General features: G+C 38.4%; 1 protein-coding gene across 4 annotated transcripts in view; it reads left to right on the top strand.

The window, feature by feature from the left end:
- Positions 1–25084, top strand: part of LCOR (ligand dependent nuclear receptor corepressor) — a 123410-nt gene that overhangs the window by 69541 nt on the left and 28785 nt on the right. For 3 of the 4 annotated variants that reach the window (XR_004646369.1, XM_034774970.1, XM_034774971.1), the window contains 2 exons: positions 5959–6246; positions 9842–9935. Coding sequence is in view for 3 of the 4 variants with exons in the window: in XM_034774970.1 (XP_034630861.1) it covers positions 5959–6246; positions 9842–9935 (382 nt within the window). In the remaining variant the exon portion in view is untranslated. Of the gene's footprint in view, positions 1–5958; positions 6247–9841; positions 9936–13998; positions 23692–25084 lie in introns of those variants that run through there. The other variant, XM_034774972.1, reaches the window with a different exon arrangement.

A 25084-nucleotide genomic window follows, 5' to 3' on the forward strand; every position in this document is an offset into this window, starting at 1 on the left:
ATATTTTAACAAAACAAGCATATGAATTTTTGAATTTAGTTAAACATTCAAGTTTTTTAAAATCAGGTTTGTTTTTGTTAAAGTAGTTTTTAATTAAAATAGTTAAATGAAATATTTGTAAAAAAAATTAAATCGACTATGTCAGCCAGGTCAACATGAGAAACTTAAAATATTGGCTTCTGCAGCTAACTCAGTCGTCTTCACCTTCATTTTCCTGTTTGTTCATAATCTGGAAAAGAAAAACAAGCTGTCCTGCTTTTTCAGGTCCCAAACAATTTCTCAATTTGGAATGAATTAGTCCAAAGGAAGAAAATATTCTTTCTACACTGGCAGAAGAAGCTACTGCTGTCAAAAGTGAGATTATCACTTCAACAGTTTCTGAATCAAGTGGTTAAGTGACTTCCACCAGTTCACTGGTGTGACTTTCTTTAAAACATCATCAGCAAACATATATTTCTTCATGCGTCTGACGAAGTGGGTATTCAGCCACGAAAGCTTATGCTCCAGTCCGTCTGTTAGTCTATAAGGTGCCACAGGGCTCTTTATTTCTTGAATGGTTCACCCTTAGCTCTGAAGTTTATTATAGATGGCATTATGGAGGGATGGTTGCTGGATGTCCATGTCATAGCCAACTCCTCTTCTTCAGCAGTTAAGGTTTGACCCTGGTACCGAGTATTGAGAATATTTTCAAGAAAATGAGCTGGAGATAGTGCTTGTCCCATTCGTTTTTTTAATGCTTGTAATTTAACTCTCTCATTGCTTATTTCTCTTTTTAAGATCTCACTCAGTTCCTTCCAAATTTCAACAGCATCAGCAATAAAACAGCTATTTCCCTGCATTTTGTTCAAGGCTACAGAAATAGGCTTCAGGGTACTCAGCATGTGTTCAACATTTCTCTTAAGCCCAATGTTGAGAACTTTGGCTGTGTCAGTGCCATCTATATTTTCATGATTTTGTTCATAAACTGTCATCAGATTAGGCCAGTGCTCAAAACAGTCCACTACTGAGTTCCATCGCACGTCTTGTGGGAGAGTTAGCTTGGTTCCTCCCAATTTTTTCAGAGCAGTTGCTGCAAAGTGGTTGTTATGGAAGTATTTTGCAATTTCAACAACATTAACCTTTATTTCTGGAACACTGAAGTCTTTGACTAGGAGGTGCATCAAATGAGCACTGCAACCGTATGTTATTAGTTTGGGACTCTCTTCGCTCTCTCCTAAATAATTTCTTCTCATCTTGGATACATTTGCAGGATTGTCTGTTAGCAAGCTGCGTACTAGACATTTGATTTTTTTTCACAGTTTCTTATAGCTTTTACTGCTACTTCTTGTAAGTATTCTGCGGTGTGTGCATTTCCTGATGTATCAGTTGTTTCTGTAAGGAAGACATTCCCTTCTTCTATTGTCACACAAGCACATTGTGGACATTGCTCCACCCATCAATACTCAGGTTAACAATTTTACCCTCTAGACCTTTTGCACATTGCTCGATTTCTCTTTCATGCACTTTATCCAGCAATTTGCCTGTGACATCTGCTCTGTTGGGTGGACTGTATCTTGGTCTTAATGACTGAACCATGTTAATGAAGTGTGGGTTCTCAATCATACGGAAAGGAGAATTTGTTGCATAAACAAACCAGGCAATTTCTTCATCAATTACCTCTTTTTGTAATATGCTGGTTCTTATCACAAACTTATATTGTTTCTGGATGATGGAGATTTTTTTTCCTTTTTGCTACAGGTGATATACTGTGGCTATGTGACATACATGATGTGACTGAAACTCTATCGTTGGCAGATAACTCTGAAACTATAGAAAATGATGATGATCTTGAAGGTGGATAGTCTTCAGAATCCTGTATGTTGAGGATGGATTCTCATAAACAAAATAAGTCAATGCAGTTAATTATTATTACCATAATGCTCATTTAGTATTACTCATTGCATTCACTGACATTCAGTACTACTTTAAAGGTGAAATTGTAAAAGGAAGATCTGCCTATTTCAACTGTTCATTTTTTATCACAACTGCATCTAAAATTATAGTACCATAGAGTAACAACTATATTTTTTGCTCAAATATGAGAATTCAAGAATAGTCCAGAAGGAAGACAGGCAGTCCTTAAGAAAGAAGTATTAAATAAAGAAGTTTATCAACCTGAAGATCCGGCATGTTCAAACATATTCCTTTCATCATCTTCAATGCAGTTTCCTCCTGAGAGAGAACATTTCTCATGATGTCAAGTATCAAAGGGATAGCCGTGTTAGTCTGGATCTGTAAAAAACGACAAAGAGTCCTGTGGCACCTTGTAGACTAACAGACGTATTGGAGCATAAGCTTCCGTGGGTGAATACCCACTTCGTCAGATGCATGTCTCATGATGTTGTTTCATTTGGGCAACCAGGCCTTGCATTTCTTTGTTGCACTGTTTGCATTTTGCACACATGCCTGTCTTACCCACAGGTAGAGGAACTTCATTAAAGTATTCCCAAACTGGGTCTCTTTTAGGGCCTGCTGCCATTATAGGTTTTTCCTTCTAGTGAGAGAACGGTATGGTAGATCTCAAATCAATGAATTCTACACTCAGAAAGACCTCAAGACTTCTGGAATATGCTGCTCAAACAGTTTCACTTTTGTTTCTACTGCCTGTCCCTCCCTTCTCACATTTATCTCCAGACTTCTTCTCCTTGTACAGACCTATTCCGCCCCAACTATCTTCTATTCATTGAACTTTTTGAAACTTTGCACTTTTAGAGAGAGGTAAGGGATTGACTCTGTGTACACAAATTTGCAGAGGGACAGTAGGGTTGAGGTCTGTTATTTCTCACCTCTATATATTATTTATTTCTTTAAAAACATTTTTTGGTGTTAACAAGCATGTTACTTCTGTAGACACAAATCCACAGTTTGAGAACTGCAAAACTAAGCATCTCTGATGGTATCTTCTAGACCAGGGGTTCTCAGACTTTTGTACTGGTGACTCCTTTCACACAGCAAGCCTTTGAGTGTGACCCTCCCCCCCCCCTTATACATTAATAACACTTTTTCATATATTTAACACCATTATAAATGCTGGAGGCAAAGTGAGGTTTGGGGTGGAGGCTGACAGCTTGTGATCCCCCATGTAATAACCTTACGGCCCCTTGAGGGGTCCCGACCCCCAGTTTGAGAACCCCTGTTCTATACTGAACACTGAGTCCCATTGGGTAGATAGAAAGATTAACCTAAATAATCTATACAGAAGCCCCTGGAACCCCGTAAGATTGGGTCCCTAATCCATGAACTATTGGAACTCGTTTAGAAAACTTTTCTTAAACATGACATGAATATATTGTCTCAGACTATAGAATTAGAATTTATAATCCCTATTCCATGATGAGATATCTTTGAGCTATAATGTATCTTAATTCAAACTATCTTTAGATAGGTTTTTTTCTGCAAAAAGCATTTTATCAAAAAAATCCGATTTAAATAAAAAAAAAATCAGATTTTTATTTTTATTTTTATTTTTTTTAAATCATTGATTTTTATCCACCCTGGTTCAAGTCCACATACTGATATTTTATAGACAAATAAAATGGCAGGTTCTTGCCCCATGAATCTTTTATTTTTAATACAAAAGATGACAAAAAAGGTAGTGGAAGAGCAAAGCTTGCAACACTATATTCATTGAAATATGCAGCACATAATATTATTCCCCTCTCCTTTTTCTCTAGAACAAAAACATTTTAACCTAGGCAGAAAACTAAAACAGATTGCAGCTATTAAGGGTAAATGAGCACTTACTGGGTTTTTTTTTTCTTCTCCATTTGAAGATTCATTACATTGGCTACAAGTAGCCCTTTTTGAAGTTTTAAAAACTTGTTTTTCTATTGCACAGACTTATCTGAATATTACATATGATAATATAATGAAAATCGAGTCTTAAAAGCTTCAGAAATCACCAGGAGTACTTGTTCTGTGGCCAAATTAAACACAAGGAGGTGTCTGCGAGCTGGTGTAGCAGGACTTCTTAGTTTCTCTGATGCAGTAGTTGTGGATCTGCTGCCTGTCCACAAAGCATGACCAATCTAAAACCGTAATAATATTGTAAAATGTATCCCCAAACCCCCAGACAGAATTGGGGCTTTGTTGTGATATGCCCTGTACAAACACTGGTGTTTTTAATATAAATAAATAAAATGTATTTCTTGTTTTCCCCAGATCACATTCCTTATTAGTTGCTTAGCACCTATTTTAAAAATAGTGTTAGTTTTTATTCGGCATCTTTCGTATTAGAGGACTTCACTCAATAATAAACCTCATGCTGCAGTGACTGTGTAGAAAGGGATGGAAAGGATTCCTAGAACTTCTCTTGGCTTTTTAGATGGAATTACTTTGGAGTCTGTGACCCAGAGAAATAAGGCCCCACTCATGGGGATATTTATTGGGTACCACTGTGCTTTTGGGGAAGTTACTCTGTTAGAGGGCTGTCCCTTCACCCTCTCCCCTGGTTCTTGTCACGTAGACAGAAAGCAGAAGACTAGAAGTCCGAAGTGCAAACAATGCAGTGTTTATTGGGGTTAGTTTCCAAACAAGCATATTCCGAAGCCCTTCACACCATTCGGGCTTATTTTTATACGCCGATAGGGTCTGTTCCCCAGTGTTCTGTTCCCAGCTGTGATCCCGCAGAGCATTTACCCTGCATCCTCCTTCCCAGCTCTGACACCACAGAGCCTTGCCTGTGTCCCTGTTCCCGTTCCCCCCCATAGCAAACATGATTCTGATTTCCCTTCCCCTCACTTCCTGTTTGACCCCAATTTATATAGTAATATTCTCAGCTATACCTTAACCAATCATTTTACTGAAATTTAACTAACCAATCCTAACGTAACATAGCAGACAGATTAACAATAGAAAAGTGCGGGCCATAAAGATAAAACATACAGAAATGAGGGTTTCACAAGCACTGATACGTGATTTCTTGCCAGACAGGATGTTATCAAACTAGGTTTTCTTTAACCATCCTCAGTTCTGTTTCTTTCTCTGGTGGTGCTGGGCACTATCAGGACGGGATCGTCTTCCTGACAGTCCAACCCCACCTTATTTCAGTGTGACGGGTTTGGGAGGTGAGGATGTGACCGGTCGCTTCCCCGCTTATGGCTGCCTCTGCTGCTTAGCCAAAGGCCTGAGCCTAAGAACCAGGCCTCAGACTCTCCTAGGGAGACAAGGCCCAGACACCGGCGGACTGTGGTTTTGATTCTTGGTTTTTATACCCCTGTAACTAGCTAAGTGATAAAAATACAACTAAGTTCTTAAAGTCTAGGCCTCTACAGGCAGGCCTGAATATCTGTATTCTAAAATACTCCAGGTAACTTACTGCAGGTAAGTTACTCCACTCTTCCACCGTAAACCTGTTCTGTTTTTTATCAGGGGGTAGCCGTGTTAGTCTGTATCTACAAAAACAACAAGGAGTCTGGTGGCACCTTAAAGACTAACAGATTTATTTGGGCATAAGCTTTCGTGAGTAAAAACCTCACATGCATCCGAAGAAGTGAGGTTTTTACTCACGAAAGCTTATGCCCAAATAAATCTGTTGGTCTTTAAGGTGCCACCAGACTCCTTGTTGTTTTTGTTCTGTTTTTTGTAACAAACTTCTGTTTAAAATGATTACTGTACATTTTCCTTCATGATTCTGATTCTCCTTTCACCCCCAACCCCTCTTAAAGGTCCATTTGGGATATACTTATTGGAAAAAAAAGTTTAGGAAATATTACTTAAATCTTGTAGGAATGGTGTTCTATTGAGGATCTATGTTATAAATAGCAACACTTTGTTATTTAGGTATCTTAAGAATAAGTTGTGTTTCCTTGAAGGAAGTATTGCATCGTTAAGAAAATCTAGAGAATGAAATGTAATGTTTTGATTTCAAAGTTTTACTTGTAAAATTCTTCCTTTAAAAAAAATCTCTAATGTTTACAGACAGTCCTGGGGTCTCTGACCCCAATATTCCCCTAGTGGCCCGGGAGATCATGCAGCGAATGATCCGACAGTTTGCTGCTGAATATACCTCAAAAAATAGCTCTACTCAGGACTCCAGCCAGCCCAATAGCACAAAGAACCAAAGCCTGCTGAAAGCATCTCTGGTCGCCTCCTCTCCCACGGCTGCAACTGCTCAGAACCCTGTGCTCAGCAAACTTCTCATGGCTGACCAAGACTCGCCTCTGGACCTTACTGTCAGAAAGTCTCAGTCAGAACCTAGTGAACAAGGTATGACTATTACCAAAAGTATCTTGCATTCAGTTCCAATATGCTAGAGGCATTGTTGGCACAAAGCAGGGAAGAATTAGAAGTGTAAACTGTTAATTGAAACACAGAATGGCAAAGATGTAGACCCCATAATGCAGTGCATAATGTAGTGACTGATTGGATGTGATGGGGTGGGAGAAGGAAGTTGCTGAAAAATTGGAGGCTATAAAGATCTATGTGCCTTTAATGCAAGAGGAGAAGAGTTGTTGACAAGGCTCCAAATTGACTCTAGCAACAAGGGTACTGTTACAAGGAGAGCTATGCTATGAACATGTGTAGTGTGTTTGTTTATGTACCTGCTAAGGCAAGATCAGAGAGTTAGGAAGCTTTATGTATAATGTTATCTTATTTTATTTGGTCAGAATAGTAGTCCTGAATCGTGTTTGGCTTGGATTAGAAGCAGTATGTTTTTGAAATGCTAGTTACTATATGGCACGTTGCTTAGTGAATGCAGGATAAAAAAATGGAACCCCTATACAAGGTATACAATGGTTTCCTTCTTTATGTATTTAGCAGAAGTTTATTTTTGTACATAAAAAATACTTTGCAGAGTACAGACTGAATATCTTCTATAGTGCAGTGCTGCAGAGCTTGTGTTAAATGGATAACCTTGCTTTCTGTCAAACTGCTTTTAAAGAACAAATTCTCCGAACACCATTGTAATAGCTGAACATTTTGTCTCTTCTTTCCTGAAACTGTGTTGAATAGAGGGGATCATTGTGTCCAATGCAGAGGAGCTTTTAACAGGACTGATATGATTCAGATTAACCCTTTGAACTTTGTGAGAATGTGTTAATAAAAGATGTCTGAAATGATTGCATGAAAAATAGGGTAGGCCTGCGTACCCCATATTGGGAAAGGTTGTTTTGAAAATCACTGCCTTTAAATACACCTACTAAAAAGGATTCATGTTTAAAGCCTTTTGCTATTTTTATGTACAATTAATTTTGGGTACTGCAGACATCTTTCTAATATTCATTGTGAGAGACACATTTATGGAGGTTTTGGTAAGAAGGTTAAAACAAAACACATCCCGGAAACAGTGTCATGAACAAATACCATTAATGTCACTTACTGTAAATGGTCATGTCACTTCTTAAGTTAACCGTGGCAGCAGAGAGCTGTTGTAATGAAGACTGTGGTAGTGCCAGTACATTGTAACTCAGCCAACAGAAGTTTGCTCTGGGCTAAATTTGGTATAAAAATCTCAATCACGGGAATGGATCTTCTTGCAAAATTATAGAGAAATGAGTTCAACTATTCAGGTCATTACAAGGTCCGTTTTCTTCCTAGTCCCTTGCCTGAAAGACTGGTACAGAGGGTTTTTGTCTTAGCTCTTTTAATTACAGAAATGTGTGCTGAAAAACAAAGTATTTATTGATAGGTTGTTCAGAAAATGGATGAACTGCTTTTGTTGTTGTTGTTATCTGCCAAGATATAGAAAAACTTCAAGTGAATTTATAAATGTTCATAACACTTTTACTGTGTGCATGCATGTTGTAATTCCATAATTATTCGCAGTTATGTGATTAATCCATACAAGTATGTATTATAGTTCACATTGCTACATGACAGATAATGAATATGGCAAAAAACCCTGTTGTAATGATGTATTTAACAGACTCTCTTGGAGCAGTTCCAGTGGTGCCATTTTGGTATATCTTTGTTTTGAAGGAGTGTAGGGGGAAATTAGATGATTCATAGCTATCCCCCTGTGGCTAATGAAGGGGAACACTCTGAAGGATCCCCCTCACCCTCATGTCGTGGTGACCCTCCTGGCAGAGGGGGGATGGATGTGGCTTCCTTTGAAGCAGTCATGCTCCATGACTACACTTAAAACACGACAATGGTGCAGCTGCAGTGTTGTAGCACTTCAATGTAGACACTACTTATACCGATGGGAGAGTTCTCCTGTCATTGCTCGGAATTCACTTCCCCAAGAGGTGGTAGCTAAGAATTCTTCCATCCACCTAGCACTGCCTCCACCGGGGGATAGGTCAGTATAGCTGTGGGGGCGAAAGGGGGGGGGGATTTTCACACCCCTGAGAAACGCAGTTATGCCGATGTAAATTCCCGGTGTAGACCAGCCCTTAGTAGATTTACTTGAGAAGGGAATGCTGTTTCACTATGTTATTGTACTTCTATAAACACATTGTGTCTGGGTATTGCTACATTCAAAACTAGAAGCCTATTTACTTAAATTTGGATTATGCTACATTTCCAAACAGAGTGTATAGAACAATGTGCTGAAAGAGGAGGGGTTGGGAAATAAAACAAAATACATATATGTCACATGGGCAGTTTGAGACAACCCGAGAACTCCCCTGCATTTTAATATATTTCATCATGAACATAAGAATTGATAGGTTTCAGAGTAGCAGCCGTGTTAGTCTGTATCCGCAAAAAGAACAGGAGTACTTGTGGCACCTTAGAGACTAACAAATTTATTAGAGCATAAGCTTTCGTGGACTACAGCCCACTTCTTCAGATGCATACAGAGCTCTGTACGTCCACGAAAGCTTATGCTCTAATAAATTTGTTAGTCTCTAGGTGCCACAAGTACTCCTGTTCTTTTTATAAGAATTGATGGTACTTATTCAAGCTAGACATACCATGGGCAAGTAGCTGTGGTAACTCTCCTCTTTGCCTTGCCCATAAGCCCCATGTTTCAGAGTTGCCAGTAATCTCAGGCATCTGGGCTTGTCTCACAAAAAGTTGTTTTTATTACAAATGGCCAAAGTCTCCCATTGTTTCCAATGGGATTGAGGTCAGGCTTTCCTTAGCAAAGATGGCTTCCCCATTCTCTGTGGTCTGGAAACTGGTCAGGAAACTTTTTAATGTTAGGAAATGTGTATGTGAAGTGGGGGAACAGAGAGGGAGATTGAGGTGTGAGGGACAAGAGAATATGGAGGGAGGCATGGTAGTGGAAAGGAACAAGAATGTGGTTGTAGCAGGAAACTGTTCTGGGGCATGGAGTATGTGGAGGGAGGCAGAAGAGGGAGAGGTTGACAGCTTCCCCACTGGGACACTTCATCATGGAGTAGGAGAGAAAGGTAAAGTTGCATTCCTAGCAGTTGAACAGGGAGCTTGCATTTCTGGGTGTTCATTTGCGATTGAATTATCCCATGCAAATTCCCCATGGGCCCAGAAATCCAGAGTCAGACCAAAAAGCAAAGAATTTTCAACCCTTATATTAAAGCCGATATCATGATTTTTTGGGAGTCTTATTCTTGATTTTGGAACCTTTTGTGTTTGGTGATGCTGCAGTATGCATCTAACTGTTAACATTATGTGGTGCTCTAGTCCTTTTCCTCTCCTAGTAAAGAGAAGTCAGTTCTGCCAAACTCTGCCAGTCTATGTAGTGACTGCGATGAGGACTAAAAGGAAGCCATCATGTGCAACCAAATTGGGAAGTGACTCCAACTCTCCAGTGATGAAAAGCCAGTGTGTTAAGCCACTGTACCATCTAGTCCCCCAACATGTTTATTTTACCGAAGGGAAATCACAGTGTGCTCCTGCTTCTTTTCCTCCTCAAGTGATTCTTATGTCTCTGCAGACGGAGTGCTTGATCTGTCCACTAAGAAAAGTCCTTGTGCCGGCAGCACCTCTCTGAGCCATTCTCCAGCCAGCTCCAGTACTGCAGGGAATGGGTAAGGGAAAACAACTTACTACCATTTTTAAAAATAATTGATTTTATTTGATTTAGCATAAATTTATACCAGTTGCCTCCTGGTAACTGCTACCGATTAATTTTGGTTTTAACCTTTTGGAGTAACGAGTATTTTATTATGGGCCTTTTGCAAAAAATACCTTCTTCCCACCTGCCAAATAAAAGCTTGATTGTTTACCAGGACAGGTTTTAAAAAAAAGATTTAATTTTAGAATTCAGTACTGCTGGTTCTTTGATTTCCCCTCACCTTCTTGTTGGGTTCAGTGCTAGCAGTGTGAGTGTAGGTGAAAACTCACTCTCCCCTTAAGCTATGAAGACTGCATTTTTGCAGTATAATTTAGAGATTGGAGCTTTTAACACAACAATCTGGAAAGTTCTTTGGGGGGGGGGTAAAAGTTTTTTGGATAGTGAATGAAACTGAACTTTATTAGACGAGACTTACTACATTTTTTTTTTTTTGGTACTTTCTTCTAACATTGTTGTCAGAGCACTAAAAATGTTTAGCAGTTCAGAAGACATAAATTGTGGGTCGTTATTGTTGATGCATCTTATGGAGGGGTAACTTGTAACTGCCTGATAGTATGAGAGAGACAATCTGGGTGAGGTAATAACTTTTATTGGACAAGCTTCTGTTGGTGAAAGAGGCTTGCTTTTGAGTTACACACAGCTTTTCTTCAGGTCTGAAAAAGGTACTCAGAGAGTGGCAGCTAAATACAAAATGGAACTGATCGTTTATCATAAGTAGTTAACACATATTCTAAGAGACCATTCAAGGTGAAGTGGCCTGTTAATACCTCCGCTGTCATGGGACAAAAAAAATGGGGTTAGTGGGTTACAGTGTCTTTTTATTAAAATAATGATTTTTGATGTCTAACAAAGTTATGAATTTAAGCTCCCAAGCTCGTCTTTTGAAGGTGTAGTTTAGGTTTCCTCTGAGGATGAGAATGAGAGGTGAGTTATGCAGTGATAGTTTTGTGAAAAGTGTTCGCCCACAGGTGATAGGGTGTTTCTGTTTTTATCATTTTTCTGTGTGATTTCATTGGAGAGCATAGTAATTGTCTGGTTTCATGTACATAGTTGTTGTTGGGGGTATTGATCATAAAAGCAGTGGAGATATGTCTGCAAGTGTTTCATCTGTTGTTCTGGCAGGGTCTGGTGCTGCTTTGGTTGGTGTCTCCTGGTCTGTGAGAAGCTTGCTTCTGATGATGATCATTCCTTAGGCAAGGTAGAGGCATTGCTTGAAGGCCAGAAGAGGGGATTTGGGAAAGATTTCTCTCAGGGAGTGGTCCCCATGAAGTATGGGTTGTAATTGTTTAATGGGCCACTTCACCTTAAATGGTCTCTTTGAATGTGTTAACTACTTATGCTAAACAATCTGTTCTGCCTTGTATTTAGCTGTGACACTCTGAGTACCTTTCTCAGACCTGAAGAAGAGCTGTGCATAGCTCAAAAGCTTGTCTCTTTCCCAAACAGAAGTTTGTCAATAAAAGCTATAACTTCATCCACCTGGTCTCTCTAATATCCTGAGACCAAACAGGGCTACAACACTGCTAGCATTAGCACAGCTTAAATGAGGACACACAGAAAGTCAATTTAAACAGCACCCTTGCAGAAATTAGTTCCAGAGAATATTCTATCAGCAAATCTAGTTTTAAACTCCAGATTTCTCATGATTATGGCTGTATATGTCTAGTGACCCTGTATGCTCAGATAGGAACAAGGCACTTGCACTAGGTGGTAGGCTGGGAGTCAAAGGGATTCGGGGTGTTAACAATGGGATTTTGCCTCGAGAACTTGCCATGAGCAGAGAACACTCGGATGCATATGCATCCGAAGAAGTGGGCTGTAGCCCACGAAAGCTTATGCTCTAATAAATTTGTTAGTCTCTAAGGTGCCACAAGTACTCCTGTTCTTCTTTTTGAGAAATAAATATTTTAGCCAGTTTGCCTAAAGAATACTTAATTGTTGGATTTAGCTTTATGAAAGTTGCTGGATTTTTAATTACTAAAAAAACTAGTACTGGCAGCCATCGACGTGACTAACCTCCTAAACTGTATCTTTTGATGAAGGTCGCATTTACTGTGTTTCCTCTTAAAGCCTTATTACTAGGTATTAAAAAGGAATAATCTCAAGTACTTGCTTGTATAGTTCCCCATTTACCACGTTAGTAGTTTTAAACTTTTTTCTAACTCTAAAATAAATCTTTCCCAGCAACTCGTCTGTTTCAATTCAGAAAAGATTATTTCAATCTCTCTTCTCCTATTTTGAAGGCATCAGAAGCTAACATGGCTCTGACCGCCTGCTTCCTTGTTTGTACGTCAAAGGGTAGCCAGAATACAGCATGTGGAGACTATAGGCCACAACATCCCATGCTGTGTCCTGATCAGAGCTGTTGGAATCAAGAAAAAGCATTGCATACTGACACCTATAGTTTCCTTCACATTTGTGTTGCAAATGAGGGTGACTGCAGTCTGCTCTGTTTAATGCAAATTAGCTCTGTCTCCTTAGCAAGCTGTCGATGCTTTCTTAACTTTGGGAAAATTGGGGCATCCTCAGGGGTGGTTTACTAGTTCATTGGTACAGAGCCAGTAGGCAGCACACGTTGTTTATCTGACGGTCTATCAGAAATAGTAGCGGTATCTTCTTCAGTTCTTTGAGAGTGATGGATTTTATTCAGAATCCACGTGGACTCTTGTTACCTGATTATAATTTTTAAGACCTGTCAGATTCTGGAGGGAGATTAGCAGTATACCTTTTAAGCACCATGTGGGTTGCAAATGTCAGCTAAAAGGGAATAACATAAGAGATATTTAGAGTAAGGACAATCTAAAATGCAACGTTCCAAAAGTATTAGTGCAGTTTTTCTATAGAATTTGCTATCCTTGAATAAGCCATTCTTGCTCTGAACCGGGATGGCTTCACACCACGTTAATATTCCAGAGCTTCAAAATGTAATTGCTTCCTCCTGACATGCTTTTGCAGTCTCTTCTTTCAACTAATATTTGTCTTGAATATGGAAAGGTTTTAGGGTTTGTGTGTTTGTTTAGCTACTTTATTGTGGACCAATATAATTTGGTTTACAGTATTCTAAAAATTACCTTAAATAAGCATACCTTGCTACAGGAATGCTCTTTGGAAAAAAAGCACTTAAAAACAAAAACAAATGTTTTGATTTGATACTCTAAATTAACATTTTTATATTTAAAAACACTGATTTTCCTATTTCTAACCCCTGATCTGGACTAAAATTTGTAGAGCACGAACCTGAATAACTGTTCTGGAGGTAAGAAAAGACCATTTCTTCTAGCCTTGATGTATATCAAGCAGAGAATCAGGAACATGTATTTATGCAGCTAGTTGTATTTAAAAGGAATCAGTGTGGTAAGTCTGGTATAATGTAGTGTTTTTCTTTGTGATCTGCAATATTCCAGTTCTTACATTTAGTGTTTACTACAAGTTAAGCAAATTCCTTGGAGTTCTGCTAAGCGTTTTTACATTGAGCAGCTACTCTTACTTGTATGTGATGTAAGCAAACAACTTCCAAGGTTTCCTCCAATGTGTTGATACTGCAGGTGGCTGTGGTTTTTGTGTGTTGAATATGTTGCATTTGGTATCACTTTTGTATCACTCTTTTATTACTGTACTTGTTTAGTGGTAACGTCACAATAGTAACACAGTCGTGTATAGATCTATGAAGACTGACTATTACTTTGTAATTTAGAATTAAGGTGCTATTTTCAGACGCTTGCGCGCGAAGCCTTTTCTACTCCGAGAATTTGTGAACCCAACCAGAGACCAGGCAGCAGCTTTCATTTTTCTTTGCCCAAAAAGCTTCTCTTTTTTTGCGAACAAGTTTTAAAACTGACTGATGCTGAGACTTAAAAAAAAAATAATAATAATAATAATAATAATAGAGACAAAAATAAATAACACAAAAAGTGATGTTACCCAAGCAAGGCCTTCTAATAAAGGAGTGGCCCCCTCACCCATCCCTCCCTACCTGTGCAAGTCCTGCTCACATCAGTTTCCTTCCATCCAATTAGGCGACCTGGGAGACCCAGCCAGCACCATCCAGAGGGACTTCGGAGTGGTGATGGGGTACCTCCAAGAAGCTTGCAAGATGGAACCAGGGAAGCTTATGGCCACTCCACATCTCTTAAAGTTCCACTGGCTCGATCACTACAGATTAGCGAAGAACTGCTGAGCAGAAACCAGTTTTCTACAGCTGCCAGCCATGGGCCATCTGGACTGCAGAATCATGGACAGCACTTAATATTATCCAGGGAGGCTTCTTGGGCAAAACCACACTATGAATTCAATTTCAGTCGCATGAAATTCAGGGGAAATGGTGCACTCAGCAACATCAGTGACCTTCCTTTTCTTACAGAAAACTCTGCCTTTCAAAAAATGGCACTTCATACTAAACAGGATGGGAAAAAGGATGTGAGCCATTCATCTCCTGTGGATTTAAAGATACCACAAGTTCGAGGCATGGACCTTTCATGGGAGTCCCGCACTGGTGACCAGTACAGCTATAGCTCTTTGGTAATGGGTTCACAAACGGAGAGCGCGCTTAGTAAAAAGTTAAGGGCTATCCTTCCAAAACAAAACAGGAGAAGTTTGCTGGATGCTGGACCAGATTCCTGGGGCTCAGATGCTGAGCAGTCTACCTCTGGACAGCCATATCCCACCTCTGATCAAGAGGGAGATCCTGGCTCCAAGCAACCTAGGAAGAAAAGAGGGAGATACAGACAGTACAACAGCGAGATACTGGAGGAAGCAATCTCTGTGGTTATGAGTGGGAAAATGAGTGTTTCCAAAGCTCAGAGTATTTATGGGATTCCCCACAGTACACTGGAGTACAAAGTTAAAGAGAGGCTGGGCACTTTGAAAAACCCTCCAAAGAAAAAAATGAAATTAATGAGGTCGGAGGGGCAGGATGTTTCAATAAAGATGGAATTAGATCCCCAGGGAGAGGCAGCACAAAGTGCGAATGAATCAAAAGATGAATAGGGATGTTGTAGAGTGCCAATTACTTTACAGACTGGGTGAGCACTACTGCATTGTTCAGCTACTACTGAGTGCACCTGACTCCCCTCTGTTTACTGTGACACTTGCTCCTTTGCAGTTTAGCATGAGACTCTTGTGGGCACAGGTGAAAGGTGTGCTCCGAATGTTGCATAGTTGTAAATTTTCTGGCCCAGTATGGCTCAGATCCTTTTTCTTTTTCTTTCTTTTTTTTTTTTTTTGCCTTTTGCATGTTTCTCTATTGTTCTATGGAGAATTGAGTTACCTCACAAAGAATGCAGACATGTGGAAGTAGACTCCTTGCCTGTGGAGCCTGTACTTTTTTTCTTTTCTTTTCTTTTTTTTTTTCCTTCATATTTGCCTTTCAAAACCAAGTCCACTCTGTGAAACTGATTCTCTCTAATGCCAGACATTTTTGAATGAGAATCAAACTATTTTTTATAATAATTTGAAAAGCTTCACAAATTCTTCAGAACTCTTTTTTTCCCCCTTCTTGGATCCAGTTGATTGAAGGATTAAACTAACACAAGCTCTTTAGGAATGGCAAATCTCTTGAACTTGGAGATGGGTAATCAATTGGGTCTAATTAGGCTTTTGCCATTTTCTTTCTAAATTAATTTACCATTAGCAGTCTGCTTAGTGCTCACCCAGAGGGGAGGGGTGGGGAAACTTACATACACTACCTTCAGAATACTTTGGTTAACTACTTTGTAACACTACCTTCGCTGTAATTTTGTTTGATATTTTATAAAGGTGAGATTTAGACTCACCTGTTTGAGGATGTAGCCTTATCTCACGGAAGACAAGCTCCTTTTAGTCGGGAGCAGTCAGGGTACACTAAATGATGTATTGGGGTATGCCTCATTTTAACAAAACTATGGTTCTTTGTAACCTGTCACTTTTTACAGACTTGATTCTGAGTTTACTAAACTGCGGTTCCAACAACTAGGTTAAATGACTCTAAAGTGGGGAGTGGGGGTACGCGTAACAAATTACTGTGATCTTGCGTAAAACACAACAGTGATCTCATAAACTTTACAACCTCTCTAGTCTGCCCAAATATCCACATTAATGAAGGATCTGTGTTAATGTTCAGGGAAGAAATAAAAACACACAGGTAGCCTGATCTGATTTAGGCTCCACATCATATCTAGCTGTAATACTGTCAGGGTTGAACACCCAATGAGTGTTTCCTTTTTAAATACTACAGTTGCCAGTAGCAGGAAATGTTCTCTCATATCCTGCATTTCTTTGTTTTACTTTTACCTGGTGTTGATTTGATAGTGGTTTAGCACACACTAGTGTTAGCAGTTAAACATCATATAAACACTCCATAAACCACAAGTCCAATTGTTTTTAGTATGGTGATATTTTTATCGTTATATAGATTCAGGATACATTTTGTACAATACTCTTGTCTTTGATCATTTCTGCTGGAGTGATCAGTCACCAGATAAAGCTCACTGGACTTATTACAATTTGACAAAATCAGAATTGCTGGTTCTTCAGGTGGAAACAATTTAGTCTTAATTTAAACTTGTGCAAAAGGTTTGTAGGACCACTATTTCCCCAGTTGCACAACCAAAAGAAGTGTTGGAATTTGTGTGTGAGAGAGCATTAAGCACTGTTGGTGATTGAAAGTGGATACTAAAAAGTTCATGGGAAGATGGCCTCCGTAGCCCCAGGGCTACTGAATGAATTCTGGAGCAGTTAATTCAATTAGCCTTCTTTTGTTTATATTTTTTTTTCCAGCAACCTATTCTGTTCAAAGGTTAGGCACACCATTGCTGTCGTTTTAAATATGCACTGCTCATTCTTGAGATGGTCGGGGCTTTTGGCCCAGCCGTGCTTTGTTTTTGTTTTTTACTGAATGTCAACACTCAAAAGTCTGGTTCCTCATAGAGATCTAGCTGCCATCTCATCATTTAAAGCAGTTGTAAGCTCAGTAGCAGTATATAAACTCTGCAATATAGTCCAGTTTATCTGGAGATTGCAATAAAAGTGCACTGTTAAATGTGTGATTTCATCTGCTGTTGGAGGTTTTAGTGGAAGGTTTGCTGCAAGCTAAAAATGTTACACTTGCTTAGAGTTTTACTGTTCAGAGAGGTTTAACCTTTTGCGGTTGTCTTTATTTAAGTGGTGTATGAGTTGAGTTTTATTGCAGTGCACGTGGAGTGCTCATTTACTCACCTCAATATTTTGTGTGTGTCTGTTTAAGTGGATGACAATCGTGCAGCAGAAGAATGGTGTGCCTACCCTTGAATGCTGCAGTTTAAAAAGAGAACTTGTCTTGCATCAGTTCAGACTGTAGGCTAAGAATTGTAAATAGATAGTGAAAAGTGAAGTACTCTTATTATTTGCTTTGGTTAGAAAGTGAATTTTAAAAACAAACCAAACGCTTATCTTTCTCAGATTAAATGTCCTGAGACCTGAAGATTGTAATATTCATGTCTGCGAAGCTTTTAAACATTACACTTGAGATCTGTGATCATTTAATATTCAGGTAATCTTTCTTTTCTGAGAAGCTTTTGAACAACCATATTTCCTCCAAAGGTCTCTGTTTAAAAAGAAAAAAGGAAAAAAAATGTGTAGATTATTTTTTAAGCACTAATTGCATTACATTGGTAATTGCAATATAAAATAGCCATTATTGTTTTGTGAAGCATGGTTGAGATTAGTTAGTGGTCCCTTTTAAAATTTCATGAGCCTCTCAAAAAAATAAAAACAATTAAAAAAAGCTGCTGAATATTCAAAAGATATATATTTTACCTTATTGTAGGTTTTGTAAATTTAGTCTGTAATATTCAGGTGCACCTTTTAATGTTAAATTTTGTTTCAAAGTCCCATCTAACGTATTTTCTCTGAGGTGATTGATCACATGACTGGTATCGCTCTAGTGCTGCAGTGATCCACTGATGTTCAATTTCTTTCTTTCACTCCATATTCTTTACAGGCGCTTTCAGTGTAGCTATCTTCGTAGTATTTGGGATCATTTTAAATATATAATTGGAATTAATGTTTGTCCATTAGCATGCTTAATTTTCTGCTGACTAGCAGTTTGCATGGCCAGAATTCCCAGTTGACCATATTTTGGTGTGGGAAGATGTGGTGGTTCACTGCTGTCTTTATAACAAAGGCTTTGTTTCTCATGTTATTTCTGATAAGTGGATGCTTATGTTATTTGGATCAGTTGGACAGGAGATAGGGCTTAGACCTTGTTCCTCCTGGTGCTTTTGTGGGAGCACAATGTTAACAGAACACAGACAAACTGCTACCCTGTGAAAATCAGGGAGTCTGTAGGAGGCGGCCTTTCAGGTATTTTCAGTCACTAGTTTTCTCTTGTTCCCAAGGGTAACCATCAGATATAGTCATTGGATTCAGCAGTATTGTTGTATAGCACACTGATGATGTAGTTTTCACTTAGCTGAAAGAGGCTGCTGATGACAGCAAGAAACTGTGAATCATATTTGTGGCAGTCTCTGAAAACTAGTTTTTCAGCCCAACTATCATGAAGGAGAATCCCTCTCTCTATTCCCATCCTAGAAAAGTAATGTTCTATTTTGTGTGTATAAAGTTTTAAGAATCAATTTTCATATTGTACTGAAGTTTAGATGTTGCTTGGTAAATCTTTGCTGCAGCATATAATGAAGATGTGGTAGGGGTCCTGGTGTGGAGTTAATTATCGTACAGTTCTGGTGAGCAAGCCCGACATGTATGAAATGTATCTGTTTTTTATTTGGACCTGTAAAATGTAAAAGTGCTTTTTTAGAACTCTAGTGACCTATTACAAATTCTTACCTCACTTTCAGCCAGTTGGATCCTCATTCCACAATGTAGTAGGCATTCTTATTGTGGCTGTTACACTTGACTCCAGCTATAAAGAATGGAACATTCCAATTATATATTGTAGGGGCATGTAGTATTTGGGCTTACTTTATTTCTGGTGTAGAGAGAAGATCCTCAGAGCCCCATGCAGTCCATTAAAAGCTCAAGTCACAGCTTCCTTTAGAATCACTCATTGCTACTTCTGCATTAGTCAGATGAAGTTCCTAAATAGCAACACAAAAAATGTGCTCTTACTTCTCACTGGCCCCAGGACCCAAACTTTGACTGGCCCATGCTGCCTGCCACTAGACCTGAAATCCAGCCCTAATATTTCCCATTTCAGAACAGAAATGATTCTTAATAAATGTATATGATTGGTGCCTCTTACATGGTAACAAATTCAGCTGCTCAGTCTTGATGTAACTATTATGTACTCTTTTGTTTGTGGTTCTTTCCTGAGTCACATGCCTGAGGACACTCCTGTCACACAAGAGGCAGCTGCACATATACATTTAGATTGTTCAGGAGCACACAAAGAATGATTTTTGCCGTGGTCCTGGAACAATTTTTATGGTAGGGGTGCTGAACATGGAAACTCTTATTACTACTGCAAGCCAGGGGGTGTGGCAGCACCCCGAAACCCCTAGTTCCAGTGCTTATGGTTTGTGCTGTGTTTCATGGCAAATCTGCATTTAAAAGAGTCTGTAAACATTTCCTTCAGGGAAGCGCTAAAGAGTAGGTTGGCTTCCTAAAGAAATTGATTAGGGTTTTGTGAAGATAACTGGCAAAATGATCCCCCAGTCCTGGGGTTTACTAAACTCTGTACAAGCCGTAATAACTTATTTGTTCATATCAAATTGTTTTTCAAACTGTACTGAAAAGGATAGTTATACTGGTGTCAGGTGGAAGGGCAAATTCCCAAGTCTTTCTGTTCAGTTTCTTTAAGATTAAGTCTCTCTTCTTGGCTGTCCTTGAGTTTTAGGAGTGGTAGATGAATGTGGCCTGTGAGTGAAGGGAATGCTGTGCAATTCCCTTGTCTTACCCAAAATGCAGTGTTACCAGAACTATAACATGGAGAGGTCTTTTTTTTTTTTTTTTTTTTTTTTTTTTTTTTTAAATAAAGACAGATGCTTAACGCTTTGGTTTAAAGATGATGTACACTAGCTGCAAGTCCAAACTGTATGAAGGAGAATTTATTACATTGTACAGAAAGCTTTATTCGTCACAAAATGATTTTTGTTTTAAATTCTCTGCCAAAACATAGTGGTAACATTGGTATGTTGCCTACATATTCATGAGGGTCAGGAATAACTTGAGGTTTTCCTTAATAGAAATTTCAGCGGTGAGATTTATGCTGGTTTAAGTAAACCCACCTTTTTTTTCCCAAATAAGATTATATTGACTAATGCTAGTATACAAATTATGTCTATCAAATTCTCTTTCTGTGACTAGTTTTGGTACAGGTAAGGTTTCCACTGCTTTTGAATTATACTGAAAACTCGAAATTAGATCCTGCAGAAGCTTAAACGTATGCACTGTTAGTTAGTTGCAAGTTCATTTGGAACTATCATATATTGTAATCACTATATTTACTCTTTCAGTATGTAATATATAATTGAATTTTTCATCATATCTTGATGATCGCTAAACAGAAATATTGTAGACACAAAAAATGATCCACAGGTACACTACACAGATACCAAAAAACCCCACAAGCAGTTACATGCATATATTCCAACATCTGTCTTTCACAGATTCTGGGTTTGACTTAGGCAAAATCTGTGTACCAGTATTACAGCCGTCTTGGATTTCATGTCCTACAGAATTATACCCTTACTCAGGTAATGTCCTGAAAACATTCATTTTCAAATAGCCTTAGAGTATCCTCATGAAAATTTCCTAGCCCAGTTGCAAAATCTATTTCCCCACCCTTTTTACAATGATTAAGGATTTTTTAAAATTCTGTCCAGAAAATTTCATTCTCTTTCTAAAAATATATTTTACTTGTCCCTATTGAATAGGTGAGTAGAATTTAGCAAGATTCTTAAGATAATATATTTGCAGATATGTCTGTCTGGGTGAATATGATGGTGGCTGGGGTTAGGATACAGACAGATCCATCAGAAGAGAATTTTCTGTGGTCACTAGCCAGATGAAATCAGATCTAGATATTTTCTCCACCCTAAAATAATGAAGACACCACTAGAGTTACTAATACAGTTTATCAAATACTTGGTGCTACATCTCAAATGTTTTTGCAGGTGATATTTTTATGCTTGGTGGCAGCAAGTACAGTAAACGTTACTGTCATTATAAAAGCACTTGTCTGACCTATTGTACAATACCGGAAAAGGGATCCTTCAGCACTTTTTTGTGTTCTAATATACTAAAGTCTTAATTTATCTGGTCTTCAGAGTCCTAGATACTGTAAATGTTACAATCTAGGATTATTATTAACCATTTGTCATGTCAGATCACAAGTTCTCTTGAGATATTAATCTGTCTTTAAAGAATACTACTACAATATTTTATAGTGTTCAGGCAACTTCTAAATGTATATGCTTGATATTTTAACAAATCATTTCCACAGACCATTTCAGGGCTTGAGATTTGGAATCTGGGGTAACTGGGAGGGAGGAGGGAAATTTCCCAAAATGAAAAATCATTTTAAACCATTGTGTAGTGTTCAGTTTGAAAAATATATCACTAGAAAAATGGGTAGGGATTCTCTCTCCCTTACACCTTCAGGGAATGAGCAGTGTTTAGAATCTTTTGGCTGAAATTCAAGCCTTTTTACCATGTAAATTTTTAATATAAACTCACTGACATGCTTTTTACGTCTGAGGACTGAAAATGGATCTTAATGTTTAAATTGTGGAATGGTCTATTTCTTAAATGAAGGGGGAACATTTTAAAAAAACTAACTAGATTAGAATACCAGCATTCGTGTGCTTAAGGAATTTTAGTATGTAATAGCAAAGTATTTGATTAAAAACCTAATCTTGAATTGCTAGTCTGTAATTAGGTGCATTCTAATTTAGCAGGTGACTATTCTTTACTTATTGATATGTGATGGGCTTTTTGCAAATAGAAACCTTTATCTGAGTCCCATGTGTTGCTTGTACTGATGGGATGTATGCTTACAGCAGCTTACTGCTGCTTTAAAAAATGTATAAAATATGTTTGGAGTGTTTGCTCATAACTCTTTCTAACCTCCACTTGTTAAATTGTCAGACATTGGTATTTTATCAGTCCGCAATGTAAGTTAAACTAATGTTCTTAGGAATCCAGCTTGTACACACTGTTTAAAAACCCTCAGGGACAGTTTACACACTATCCTCACTCAATTCAGGTACTTGTACTCTATTCTTAAACCTAGCAGTGACTTGTATTTTGTTTTGCTTTTCTTTTGACGTGCTGATAGCACATCTTTGATGAATGTCAACTTAAAACTCAGTTCAGGTATCCAGGTATAACTCAGCCAAACGGATTTTAAAGCTGCATATTACTCTCCAGCACACAGTGCCTCAGACACTTATAGTGGCATTCTGTATATTCAGTTACTACTGAGCAGATCGCATGGGGGTTCCTGTTAACTATGTATTGTAAGAAATTTCTCTCTATATATTATATAATATGTATTATATTCTATACATATATATTATATATGTAATCTTAAGCGTATATATTTTAAAATGCCACTACTAGCCAGTGCAGCTAAAGTAAAATACATTCCCAGCTGCTTCTGTAAACTCTACAGAAGCATTTCCTTAATGTGGCTCTTGCTTCTCTTTCACCATAACTACTTCTAAATTCAAGCACCGGTCCTTGGGTGTCTGACCTCTACATTCTAGTTATGCAATGTCTTTAGAGAATTCTGTGCACTGGCCACTGTGATGGAAACCAACGGGCCAGAAGTGCTTTGAGTTTATTAGTAATTGTTCTGCCAAAGTCGGTGTTGTATGACAAGCATGTAAACCTGTCAGATAATCAGCAGAGGTACAAGTCTATAATAGTCTGTATAATCACTACCACATAATTGGAAAGACTAAGCCCCTGACAGGTGTCTCTTTTCTAATGCTGAGCACTAATTCAGAATGTGTTGGCACTTAACAGCTGTAGTGATGGGCCTGTCTGCTGTATCTGCACAGGGGGTGAAATTTTAAGAAAAAATCCGCTTCTCTGTACCTGTAGTAATGTGTCTGCAGTTGCAAGTCAGCAACACCTCTGCTTTATTATTTGATACTTTACATCTGAAAAGAGTTCTCTTTCTATTTATGTGACCCATAGTCTTTGACGAGTATGGAAAATGGCATTTCTCTCTGACCTCTAGAAGTTCAAGTGTCATGGGAAAAAATACAGGAACCCCCCCTTTACTCTTATGGACCTCATTTCAATATACTGTTTACAGTTTGACGGAATTGTATAATTTAATATTTCTCTTGTACTGTAGTTTATATTTATTTACAGATTTTTTTGTACTGTGTGATTTGAACTTTTGTTCCTTGCTATGATCAACGTTTTATGTAGTAGAGCACTTATGATCACAAATTAAGGTTTTTGGTTTGATTGCACTACATTAATTTTTTTAATGCAGTTCTGATTTTTTGACTGGACTAAATAAGCTGTGTCTTAATGTATGTGATAAGTACTTTTAAATTTTTAATTCACGTGGTCCATTTATTTTTTTTGCATTGTATGTCAGAAGCGCTAATTCTCTTGTTGTGCATGTGTAAGATTTAATGGCTCCATTGTATTATTTGACCATGTCATTTTGGAAACACATTCCCAGCTGTAACGTTGTGTATGGTAGTTTTCACTGGATGCTAGACTTTTCAAAACCACTATTCTTCTAATAAATTTTGTTGTGAAAAACTTTAAAAGGGTTGTAATTCTGTTGTTTCTAGTGTGTATTTTAAAGTGTCACAATTACAGCCTATGATGTTGTAAAATGTAAATTAACAAGAATAAAGAGATGCAGAGGGGAAATACAAATATAAAGGAAATAATTACTGGTAGAGGGATCAAGGTTTGGAGTCTCCATCTGTTTTCTGTAGTAAATAGGATTCCTGATTAAACCTTTTTAGCAGTTGAGTAGAGGATGCATGTGAAAGCTGAAATGCAATCTTGCAGGAATGTCTATTCCCATGATCTCCCGTATTCTAACTAGCTCTCCCTTACGGGTCACCTTAATTTTCTTTCATAGTAAATAATTTATCTAGTGAAGGGAGAGAGTGGTCTCTTTGCAAAATGATGCGGCTGGGCTTATTGAGGATTTACTAATGAATTAGGAGTAGACACCATGGTCGTAAATGCCTAGATATAAATACCTGTTTTCTGCTTGTGTGGTTTGACGTGGCTTGCTGATATTTTTTGCCTAGAATGTGTACAGTTATATAGTGGTGCTGGTGTGTCTTTGTGTCCCTGGATTGCTTGTCAGATGGAATTGGACCAAGAGAACTGTGGTTTGCTTGACCGTTTGCTGTGCAGAAGTCAGCATTAGTGTTGCTCTCATCCTCTGAGCAGATATTGAGGAATGTCAACAACTCTGATTAATACACGGCAAGCTTCTAATAACAGTAACTGTGTGCTCGCTGGCATCTTTCTGCATTCGGTCCTGAGTAACATTCAATATAGTGGCACCCTGCTTCAGCTGTTCCTGACTTTAGCCCCAAATTTACCTTCTTTTAACCCATTCTTCGTGTGTACCACTTTTAATGTTATACATTATTGATATTGGAAATGCTCACTCGTGAAAAGTAGGTTACTGCACAAGTTGTACAAAGAGATGGAACCCACATAATTTCAAGCTGTTTCTGCTAGATTGGGTGAAGGCAACAGATAGTAGGAATCTCCCTGTTGCGGAGAAATTCTGTTAGTGCTATGGAAAATCTGATGCCCTGCATTTGTTTTCTACCCCTTATCAACCAGAAGTTTCTTATTTATAGTTCACACTAACTAAGCTTGGGTACATAAGGGCCCACATTTGCTAACATTGTATTCAATTCACAGTTAAAAATCCTGGAAAAGTAACTGCTACAATGTGCACAATAGCCTGCTTTCAGTGTTTTACTATCCCTGGTACTAGGAAGTAAAAGAAAATGCAAAGTTTTCAGAGTAGCAGCCGTGTTAGTCTGTATCCGCAAAAAGAACAGGAGTACTTGTGGCACCTTAGAGACTAACAAATTTATTAGAGCATAAGCTTTCGTGGGCTACAGCCCACTATGCATCCAAAGAAGTGGGCTGTAGCCCACGAAAGCTTATGCTCTAATAAAT

The sequence above is a fragment of the Trachemys scripta genome, chromosome 7, assembly GCF_013100865.1.
Source record: "Trachemys scripta elegans isolate TJP31775 chromosome 7, CAS_Tse_1.0, whole genome shotgun sequence".
NCBI lineage: Eukaryota > Metazoa > Chordata > Testudines > Emydidae > Trachemys > Trachemys scripta.